Here is a 12056-nt window from a genome sequence, read left to right as displayed (position 1 = left end):
AAAAAGCAAAGTGTCCAGTGTTTTGCATGCAAGAAATATGGCCACTATGCTTATGAATGCAAGAACAAAAAGAAGGGCAACAAGCAGAATGGTGAAGATCGTGCATATTCTGCCCATGATGATGATAACTCTGATGAGGAACAGGTACTCTTTGTAGTCCCTGATGATCCTGTTAGTTCTTGTCCTGAGAAATTGCTTAGAAATTCTAGCTATGAAGTTAGTAATTCTGCTGTGAGTTCTCATAAACTTAGTGAGAACACCTGGTACTTAGACTCAGGTTGCTCTTCTCACATGTCTGGCCACAAAGAGTGGTTTGTTGATCTTGATGAGGAGAGGAAAAGCAGTGTAAGATTTGCAGATAATAGCACTATTGCTTCTGATGGTGTTGGCAGAATTTTGTTGAAAAAGAAAGATGGTAAACAAGCCTATATTCCAGAAGTCTTGTATGTTCCTAGTGTTAAGCACAATTTACTTAGCCTAGGACAATTGATAGAGAAAGGTTATTCCTTGAAGACAAAGGGGAAAAGGCTCTTGGTGTATGATCCTAAACACAAGCTGATTTTGCAATCAGAATTGTCTAGAAACAGGACATTTCGTGTGGATTTGAATACCAATGGTGTACAGTGTTTGTCTGCAAATGTTGAGGAAGTTGATAGGATTTGGCATCTCAGATATGGTCACCTGCACTTCAAGGGGCTGTATCAACTTCACCATGAGGATATGGTGAGAGGTTTGCCTATGATCAAGAGTTCAGGGCAAGTGTGTGAAGATTGCTTGTTGAGCAAGCAACCTAGAAATTCATTTGCTAACAGCAAGACAGTAGAGTCTAAGGCAGCTTTGGAGGTCATTTTCTCAGATGTGTGTGGGCCTTTTGAGGTTATATCATCAGGAGGGAACAAATACTTTGTCTCCTTTATTGATGATTACACTAGAATGATGTGGGTTTACTTGCTTGAGAAAAAGTCAGAAGTGTTTGATGTGTTCAGAAAATTCAAAGCTCTAGTTGAAAGACAAAGTGAGAAGAAGATCAAGGTACTGAGAACTGATGGTGGTGGTGAATATGTGTCCAAAGATATGAAGCAGTTTTGTGAAGAATCTGGCATCTATCATGAGATCACAGCACCATATACTCCTCAGCACAATGGTGTAGCTGAGAGGAGAAATAGGACCATTGCTAATATGGTCAGAAGTATGTTAAAGAGCAAGGGTTTACCAGCCAAGCTATGGGGAGAAGCTGTCTCTACTGCTACCTATATACTGAATAGGTGTCCTACAAAGAAGTTAAAGTCTTTAACACCTCTGGAGGCTTGGACTGGTATTAAACCTAAAGTGAAACATCTCAGGATTTTTGGCTCAGTATGCTACAGACATGTACCTGATCAAAGAAGAAAGAAGCTTGATGATAGAGTGAGAAGCTTCTGTTGGTAGGTTATCACTCAACTGGAGCTTATAGACTTTTGAACCCTGTGACTAACAAGATAGTAGTCAGCAGGGATGTGATAGTTGATGAAGGTGCTATTTGGAACTGGAAGGATGGTGATTTGATATCTTCTAGTTCAAGAGCTCAGTTTGATTTGTCGGGGTTGATTCCTGCTGTTGTTGTTTCTGGGAATGGTATGACTGAGGATCATAATGTGAGTGAGGTCCAAGCTGATAGAGTTGTTCCAGCTGAGAATGTGAATCAAAGGATTCAAAGGGTGAGACAACAACCTTCAAGACTTAATGATTATGTGCTTTTCCCTGACAATGAAGTCACAGAAGATGGTGATCTGGTGCATTTATCTTTATATGTGGAGTCAGAACCAGTGAGCCTAGATCAAGCATTTAAGCATGAGCATTGGATAAAGGCTATGAAGGAAGAACTAGGCTCTATTGATAAGAACAATACTTGGAGTCTGGTTGATTTACCTAAAGGTAAGAAGCCTATTTCAGTAAAATGGGTGTTTAAAACTAAGCTGAGGCCTGATGGTTCTGTGTCAAGGTACAAGGCAAGACGAGTTGCAAGAGGTTTCCAACAAAAGGAAGGCTTGGACTACACTGAGGTGTTTGCTCCAGTGGCAAGAATGGAAACAGCGAGACTGATGGTGGCTACAGCAAGTTTGAAAAACTGGAAAGTGCATCAGTTAGATGTTAAGTCAGCATTTCTGAATGGCCCTCTTGATGAAGAGGTCTATATTCAACAGCCTCCTGGCTTTGAGGTTCAGAAGAGTGAACACAAAGTATACAGGCTACACAAGGCATTATATGGGCTTAAGCAAGCTCCTCGAGCTTGGAATAGAAGGATTGATTCTTTCTTAAGCCAATTGGGATTTCTGAAGTGTACTTCTGAGCATGGAGTCTATGTTAAGAAGTCTAGGAATGCTGAAATATTAATTGTATGTCTCTATGTTGATGATTTGTTGGTCACAGGCAGTGATGATACTGAGATCAAGAGGTTCAAGGAGAACATGCAATCTGAATTTGAGATGAGTGACATGGGGGAGCTCTCATATTTCCTGGGAATAGAGTTTTACAGATCTGAGAAGGGAATTTTCATGAGTCAAAGAAAGTATGCTGGTGATGTGCTTAAGAGGTTTAATCTGGCTGAGTGTAATTCAGCAGCTACTCCAGTGGAATGTGGAATTGTACTGTCTAAATCAGATTCAGGGAAGTCAGTTGATGCAACATTGTTCAAGCAAATGGTGGGTTCATTGAGGTATCTATGCTGCAGCAGGCCAGAGATTAGCTATGGTGTGGGTCTGGTTAGCAAATTCATGGAAGATCCTAAAGAGTCACACTTTCTGGCAGCTAAAAGAATACTTAGATACATCAGAGGAACCCTTGACTATGGTATACTATATCCTAGCAGAGCTTACAATGAGAGGCATGAAGTTACTGGCTTTGTGGATTCTGATTGGAGTGGTGATAAAGATGACAGGAAAAGTACTACAGGCTATGTGTTTCTTTGTGGTGATGCACCAATCTCTTGGTGCTCAAAGAAACAACCAATTGTAGCCTTATCATCCTGTGAAGCTGAATATGTAGCAGCTTCTTTCGGTGCTTGTCAGGCCTTGTGGATTAGCATGCTCATGAAGGAAATAGGTCTGAGAGTTGCAGGTGCAATGAAGTTGCTAGTGGATAACAAGTCAGCTATTGACTTGGCAAAGCATCCAGTTGCACATGGAAAGAGTAAACACATTGAGACAAGATTCCATTTTCTGAGAGATCAAGTAACAAAGGGTAACTTGGAGTTGGTTCATTGTCCAACAGAGAAGCAGCTTGCAGATCTGTTCACCAAGCCTCTGCGAGTTGAGAGATTCAACATGCTGTGCAAAGAGCTAAGAATTGGTTCTGCTTCTGAGATTCTGAATTAGGAGGGAATGATGGAATTAGTAATGTGTAATTCAGAATTAGGCCATTGAACTTTTATTACTTTTAGAGTTTGGTCCTTGAGTATTAGTGACCAATGATTAGTTTGACTCAGCTGTAATAAGGTTGTATAAATACATTACTCATAGTGATTATGAGTAACACAATCAGTAAAAGAAACATTCCCTCTCTCTCGTTACTGTTAATCATTCTTCTTCATCTTTCTCTCTGATATTGATAGTGTGTGTGTGTCATTGGGATCAAGTGGTTCTGTGACTGAACCAACAGAAACAGCTGAAAATGTTCTACTGTAAAATTCAAGGAGTTCAATAAACTAGCAGCATTATCTATATGCAAGTTGGACCCCTCACAAAACATAAAACTATTCATAAGCAACAAGAAGAACAACAATCTCTAAGCCAATTTACTAAACACAAAATCCCATCTCCAAAGTCCAAACAAAACATGATCTTCATCCACTACAAGTCCAGAATCACAGGTCCTGCACACTTAGACCTGCAAAGGTTAATTTACATATATGTAAGAAGACAAGAAATGATGAGCATGTTTGGATATGGTTTAATCAAACCAAAATCAATTCCTCAAAAATTAAGCAACACAAAGCTTGCCATTCACCATTATATTTCAAAACCAATTCTGACTGAATGTGGAAACTTGTATAGTTTCCAAACATGAAAATCACCAAAAAAGCTCTTAATCATCACCGTACTTCATCCAAACCAATACTTAAGAAAGAAAGAAACAAGATCTCTTGACCATCATACAATCTTATACTATGCAATTTCCAATTTATGGCCAAAGCAGAAAACAATCATACCATTTATGCAAAGCAATTCACCTACCTAAATTTTGCATATTGACATATTATCATACAACACACAATAGAAGCATTAACAAACAAGAGAAGCCTAAACATATCAACAGAAACAGTTCTGAAAAACTAACCAGGAGGAAGTGATTGCTTCAACTTATCAGCCTTCTCAGAGTCATAAGACAACGAAGTCCTTAGGAACATTTCATTTTGGCTCGCTATACCTTTGAATTTCATAACTAACATGGACGTGTGTTTGTGAATCTCATCGTGTGTAACCTGCCTATAAACGTGGATGAGTGCTTCTTAGTTCTTAATCGTGAGAATGTGTCCTTTGACCGCGACTTGCCTCGAACTAGGTATACCTTCAAATAATTCTAAATACGGTTGGTTGTCTTGGCTTGATGAGAGTAACTTAGTGTTTGGTTTTGAAAGCATCTCATTGTTTGAGCAAGAACCCTTTTAACATTAACTTATGAACTCCTTTAGCATGATTTCGAACTAGCATTACCTATGGGCCAAGTTTCTTTTCTCTTTTCTTTGTGTTATTTCTCTCCATGGTTTGACTTTAGCTAGATTTGACTTCCAACCATGACACTCGTGAAATATTATATTTATACGTAATGTAAATATCATATTAAATGAAAGTAGCTCGTGGGGATTTCTTATTTCTACTTTTTTATGAAATTAAGTGGCACTTGTTTTTTTAATATATTGGTGTCCAATAATTCACGTTTTGGATTAGTTCAGAAAAGTCAGTTTCTATTTGTGTGTCGAGCATATTAAGGTTCCTTTGTGTTTAGCTGAATGAATTATTCATCTCTGTAATGGAGTTTCTCATTACTCACATATCTCTTTTTGTTTTTGTTTTCACTGCTACATTGACAACACTATTGAACCCGGTAAATGGCAGCAGTTGTGATTTTCCTGCCATCTTTAATTTTGGTGCCTCAAACTCGGATACTGGCGGCTTGGCTGCTGCCTTTGGAGGAGCAAGATCACCATATGGAGAGACTTATTTTCACAGACCCACCGGAAGAGCCTCTGATGGCCGAATCATCCTTGATTTCATAGGTAACAAATTTAGCTATTTCCTTACCGACTTTAGAGTCAATTTCATGCGGCTTCTTTGTGCGGCTTCTCTTGCAATATGTTTAGACTTCATAGTCATATTGTCTAAATGATCAATGAAAAAATTTGGGTTAAATAACTCATCATCCAAATACATTGATGATAGATGAGTTAGAATTTGGGCATCGCAATATCCTTTTGTGTGGTTCGAATAAAATTAAACTAATGCTCAAATAATTTTTTACTTGTAAAAATTTAATCACCATCTAGATTATTGTCAAGTGAAGGTTTTTAAATCTAACCTAGTATTGTCATAATATCAGCCAATTTCATTCTTTTAACTAATTGAGGAAGAATTTGCAAATTGATAAAACCCGGTGGACGAATTTTCCATCTCCAAGGAAAACCATTTTGATCTCCTATTAAAAAAATCCCCAATTCTCCTTTGGGGGCCTCAACTCTTACATAAAGTTCTTGTTTTGGCAATTCGAAAGTTGGAGACGGTTTTTTACCAATGAATCGATATTCAAAATCATTCCATTCTGGTTCTTTTTCTCTACCAAAACATCGGATTTCTAAATTTTCATAGGGGCCGCCGGGAATCCCCTCCAAAGCCCGTTGAATAATTTTTATGGATTCCATCATTTCACCAATTCTAACTAAATAACGAGCCAATGAATCTCCCTCTTTTTGCCATTGAACTTCCCAATCAAATTCTTCATAACACTCATAATTATCAACTTGACGTAGATCCCATTGTATTCCGGAAGCCCGAAGCATTGGTCCTGATAAACCCCAATTTATTACTTCCTCTCCACCAACAACACCCACCCCCTCAACCCTTTCCAAAAAAATAGGATTGCGCGTAATAAGTTTTTGATATTCAACAACCCTTGTGAAAAAATAATTGCAGAAATCAAAACATTTATCTATCCAACCGTGAGGTAGATCGGCCGCTACTCCTCCAATACGAAAAAAATTATGCATCATTCTCATACCTGTCGCAGCTTCGAATAGATCATATATGAATTCCCTTTCTCTAAAAATATAGAAGAAAGGAGTTTGTGCACCAATATCTGCCATAAAAGGTCCCAACCATAGTAGGTGAGAAGCTATACGACTCAACTCTAACATAATTACTCGGATATAGCTGGCTCTTTTAGGCACTTGAATATTTCCTAACTGTTCCGGTCCATTTACGGTTATTGCTTCCGTGAACATAGTGGCTAAATAATCCCAACGTGTTACATAAGGCAGATATTGTATAATTGTTCGATTTTCCGCAATTTTTTCCATTTCTCTATGTAAATAACCCAATATTGGTTCACAATCAATAACATCTTCACCATCCAGAGTAACAATAAGTCGAAGAACACCATGCATTGATGGATGGTGAGGCCCCATATTTACTATCATGAGGTCTTTTCTTGTAGCTGGGACATTCATAGGTTTTTCCTCGATTCACATTCTTCCGTGAATCGCTTAAAAGAAAAAAAGTTCATCAAAATTCAAGATCTAAGAAATCGAATAATTGAAAATAACTCTTGAAATTAACGAATTTTTGACTCTCGAATATCCAACAGATTTATTAATTTTTTATAACGTATTTTATTTTTCTTTGACAAATAAGAAAGTAATCGTTGCCGTTTCCCGAGAATTTTACGTAATCCTCTTTGAGATAAATAATCTTTTCGGTGCAATTCAAAATGTGAAGTAAGTCTTCGTATCTTGTTGGTGAAATTAAATACTTGAAATTCAACCGATCCTGGGTTTTCTTCTTTTTTTTTCTTGTGAAATAACCGGTATAAATGATTTTTTTACCATCTTTGGTACCATAAAAAATAAAATGATGAAAGCTTTCCTATCCTCCTCCCCTTATATATATATATATATTTAATTGATCAGTAATAGTAATGACACTAGTTTTTAATTTTGTAAAGAAAAAATATTAATTTTGGGAAAATTCATTCTTTTTTTTATCAAATTGATTATTATTAATTAATCCAAATTTATTGATTCAACAAGTAAAATATTCTATCATATACTTCAAAAATAAGACGCTTTTCGTGATTCATTTTTCGATCTAATGAATACATCACATCATTGAATTAGTATCAATGCCACGATACGTGTGAGCTTTTATATATAAATATCTTTTTCCTCGCATAACAGATATGTTATTGCAAATAGAACACAAATGTGAATTACCGCATTTTCGACCGTGGATACATATGTATCCTTACTATACTGAAACGACTTCCATTATAGGTATCAAACCAATAGCGATTTATACAAGCTAAATCTTCTAATCGATAATTCAGCCAAAGGATTAATTTTAAATTCATTAGTGTTTTTTTTCTTTATCAAGATCTTTATTTTTAGCAAAAACTTGACAGCAATTATTTATTTTATTTTCATTGTCAAATATTGTCTTTCTAGGCATACTATTTATACTCCTAGGATTGAAACAAATTAGAATTCTCAATTCTCTACGACGTCTAGCCGATAAAATATTTTCAATAACAACTAAAGCATAATGTTTTTTTTCTTTATTTTGTGTTATCCTTTGATCTCTTTTTGGGGGAATGTTTTTATAAAAAATTTGCTTATCAAGATCACTTTTTTCTGGGTTTCGTTGATTAATTTGGCGTTTACTCTTATGAATTAATAGGAGGAGCGCGGTTTCATACATAAAAAATTGTTCATTGTTTTTTCTAGACAGGCGGACTGGTTCGATAATAAAAATTCCTTTTTCTATAAATTCTTTTTTTTTTCTGAATCCTGTAAGAGTGGAATCCTTCTCATTTTGAATCATCATAATGTCTAGACTTAGTTCTCCCCTTTGAATAGAGGATATAGCTTTTTGTTTTATATTTTTCAATCTAATCAGTAGACAATATACTTTGACATTATTTATTACTCTTTTATTTAAGAACCCTTCCAGTTCAAATGAAAATTCAAATACTTTCTTAGTAATAAATTAACTTCTGCCTCTATCTTATTCTTGTATTTCTTTTTATTTTTATCCTTACCACCTTTTTTACTGTTCGATTCTCCATAATCTTCTTCAATATCTTTTTCTTGGTTTGAGAGAGATGGTTTATTAAGATCTACTCTACTTGTGTATTCTTTTTTTGCTCGATTTGGCGTCTCTAACTCGACTTCAAGAATTTTTTTCTTTTTCCATGGTTTAAAAATATCTATTCTTCTTTTCTTTTCAATAATGTCTTTAATTTTATTAAAATTTTGATTTACAGAAAAATGTAAAAAAAGGAATTTGATTGGTACCTGGACTGGGCGAGCCCCTAGAGGGGCAACGCCCAGCATGTTTCCCGCCCTGAGGCGGGGCCCTGGCCTTCAGATGGGCCTTGACCTCGGAGGCCCAATTGGCCCAATAGGTAGTACCCAAGCTCTATAAATAGGAGGTAGTTATCAAGTGTAGGGGACTTTTTGGCTCATTTGATGAAATAACACTCGAAATTCAGCACACTCTCTCATTCTGATTCTCTCTTAGCACAATCCCTCTACCTCTAGGTACTATACCTCTCTTTAATGTTCATTCCCAGAACATTTGGCGCCGTCTGTGGGGACTGTAAACTTTCTACTCCCATTCACGTGGATTGATTGTGCATGAAGTTACCTCTGATTGTGATTAGGCAATTCTCTGGTTTTCTGATTTTGATTCTGTGACTAGTGATTGGTTTTCCGATCGAGTTTGCATCGTTTCTGGTTTGGATGGAGACTCGACGCAGGAGGCAACATCATTCACCAATGCGACAGCGGATTTCGCCGCCTCGGCGGCCTCATCGTGTGGTCCTGGATTCTCCGGTACGAACGACAGGAGTACAATCGCCTTCTCCTCCTCCATCACCTCCTGTACCACCACCTCCTCCATCGCCTTCACAGGTGGGATCTCTGGAGCGCTCACCAGAGAATTCACCTGCTCCGGAACAACAACCGGCGGTGACACAGGAGCAATGGCGCCATTTGATGCGCAGCATTGGCAACATCCAGCAGCGGAATGAGCATCTATAGGCTCAGTTAGATTTCTACCGTCGCGAGCAGCGAGATGATGGAAGCAGAGAAGCAGATTCCGTGGCTGAGTTCCGTCCGTTCTCGGAAGATGTCGAGAGTGTGGCGATTCCGGATAACATAAAAACGTTAGTTCTGGATTCTTACAGCGGAGATTCCGATCCGAAGGATCATCTTCTGTATTTTAATACGAAGATGGTGATAATTGCGGCGTCAGATGCGGTGAAGTGCAGGATGTTTCCATCGACGTTCAAATCGACGGCGATGGCGTGGTTCACAACTTTGCCGCGCGGATCGATTTCAAATTTCAGAGACTTCTCTTCCAAGTTTCTAGTGCAATTCTCGGCGAATAAGAATCAGCCGGTGATGATCAACGACCTATATAATATTCGCCAGCAAGAAGGAGAATCACTGAAAGAGTACATGGCAAGGTACAGCGCAGCGTCGGTCAAGGTTGAGGACGAGGAGCCTCGAGCTTGTGCTTTAGCATTTAAAAACGGTTTGCTACCGGGAGGGTTGAACAGCAAATTGACACGTAAGCCGGCGCGTTCGATGGAGGAGATGCGTGCTCGCGCCAGCACTTATATTCTTGATGAGGAAGACGACGCTTTCAAAAGAAAGCGCGCGAAGTTGGAAAAGGGCGACACGTCGCCCAAGCAGCGATAAAAGGCGGAGTTTCAGATCGGTGGCAAGGCGGAGGGGAAAGAACAAGGTGCGTTCACGAGAGAATGACAGATCGAGATTCAGCGTGAAGGCGCATCCAGCGATGGCAGATCGGAGCAACACGGTTCAGACCGAGAATGAAGAACGTCAACAGAGGTGAAGCTTCAGATCGAGGAAGCATGTAGGCAAGGGAGAGCAGATCGGTAATGACGAAGAAAAGAACAAAGGCGAGGAATCTGTCCAGAGCACAATACATGAGGAGCAGAGCCAATCCCGAGACGTTGGAATTCTGGCGGGCACGTTTTTGCTTTGGCGGGCACGTGTTGAAGTTAGGCGGTGAGCAAATTCTGGTGAGCACGTGTTGGCTTTGGCGAGCACGTTTTGAAGGTAGGCGGCGAGCTAGTGTTGTTGGCGATGGAGTTCGACGGCGAGAGAATGTCGTTGGCGTTGGAATCTAGCAAGCACGTTTTACTCCGGCGGCGGAATTCTGGTGGGCACGTTTTGTTTTGGCCATGGAAGTTTGGCGAGTAAAGCGTTGCTATGGTTAAGATCGCTGGCCAACAAATTTTCTAATTCCTTCAAACTTTTCCTCCATCTTTCATTTGATTCCCTTCTCAGTTGTTGTATTTCCTAATTTTCTTATTTTGAAGTTGATATTAGAAGTTATATTGTCTTCACTGGTTTTGATTCAGACAGAGGGGAGCAAATCGGATCAAAGAGAAGGAGTGGGTGAATTGAGGCACACCATTAAAGTTTTGTGAAACTTGGAAGACTCTTCCATAAGCGGTTTGTTATTGGGTGGGACAAGCTCCTGATGGCGCGATTTAGTTACAAAGTGAAACAAGTTTCACGATGAACTAAATTAGCCCCGGAAAAGCCCACGTAACAACCGGATTCATTGGCGATGTGTGGGGTACAAATTGCCCATTCTACTGAGCACCGCTTTGGTAATCCAACTGGCCATTGGAACCCAAAGCACTTTGAGTCCCGAAATGGGACGATCACACCAAGGGTGGCGACCTACCGCTAGGGTGGTGACCTCATGCCAAAGGGTGGCGACCAAACGCTATGGGTGGCGACCTGTAAGACTCAGTTTTTAGACACACAAAAGTCGCCAAAAGGGTGGCGACCTCACGCTAAGGGTGGCGACCTACCGCAAGAGGGTTGCGACCTACCGCAAGAGGATGGCGACCTACCGCTAAAGGGTCGCGACCTACCGCCAAAAATGAGGGTAGCGACCTACCGCAAAATGGTGGCGACCTACCGCAAGAGGGTCGCGACCTACCGCAAGAGGGTTGCGACCTACCGCCAAAAATGAGGATAGCGACCTACCGCAAAATGGTGGCGGCCTTACGCTGAGAGTGGCGAGCAAGTCAAACTAATTTCTTATAAGGCTAAAGCAAGATGGTGATGGCGATGCGGCAAGTGAGGACACTCCTACTCCTCATGACTTGGACAGAGTCTGGTGGACTTGTAGACTATGGCGAGTGAAGGAGCATGCGTGCTGGGCGGATCTTCTCCTAGGGACGATGCGGCGGCGACTTCAGCTTGAAGACACATTGTGCTCTCATGCTTCGAGCTCGGTGTCTTGTGGACTGGTTGAGTCCCTTCGCCATATTAGGGGACTCGCCCAGGAAGCAACTTGATCCATGAAGATGCTACGAGGGGCGGATGCGGGAGAGATTGGCGGTTCGTGTTTCATTTGCGCCATGTCGGCGACCTACACGCTTTATACATTCTTTGTTGATCCCGCCAAGTAGCGTGGCTAGGTGATCTCCTAGGCGGGGAAGCTATTGCAACTAGAAGCTTGGGAATAGTTCCTGCGCGTTGGTCGAAACCGCCAGCCGAGGAACGCCGTACCAAGTGGAAAGTGGCAACGGGCGACCTGCTAGGGGGATCACAAGGGGACAGAGATTGACGGTCACATTTTGGAGACACACTTCGCTCTCCTGCTTCGAGCTTGTGGACTTGCGGACCAAGGGCGCTCGCCCTTCATCTTTTGACTGTCAAACCCAATTGTTATTGTTTGTGGGAAAGCGCGAAAAGCCTCGCCACTATAAAGATCAAACACCATCGCCTGACAGGTGACACCAACAACAAAGTTCAGTCG

General features: G+C 40.3%; 1 protein-coding gene and 1 pseudogene across 1 annotated transcript; both read right to left on the bottom strand.

The window, feature by feature from the left end:
- Positions 1-5533: 5533 nt before the first annotated feature.
- On the bottom strand, positions 5534-6845 carry LOC130748030 (NAD(P)H-quinone oxidoreductase subunit H, chloroplastic). The gene has a single exon (XM_057601117.1). It carries the CDS (start codon positions 6695-6697, stop codon positions 5549-5551), a length of 1149 nt encoding a protein of 382 aa, XP_057457100.1. The 5' UTR covers positions 6698-6845; the 3' UTR covers positions 5534-5548.
- A 385-nt stretch (positions 6846-7230) lies between these two features.
- Positions 7231-11657, bottom strand: LOC130742628 (protein TIC 214-like; annotated as a pseudogene).
- Positions 11658-12056: the final 399 nt, after the last annotated feature.

This window comes from Lotus japonicus, chromosome 3 (assembly GCF_012489685.1).
Source record: "Lotus japonicus ecotype B-129 chromosome 3, LjGifu_v1.2".
Taxonomy (NCBI): domain Eukaryota; kingdom Viridiplantae; phylum Streptophyta; class Magnoliopsida; order Fabales; family Fabaceae; genus Lotus; species Lotus japonicus.
The sequence above is the reverse complement of the archived record's forward strand: the minus strand, read 5'-3'. Positions and strand labels throughout refer to the sequence as shown.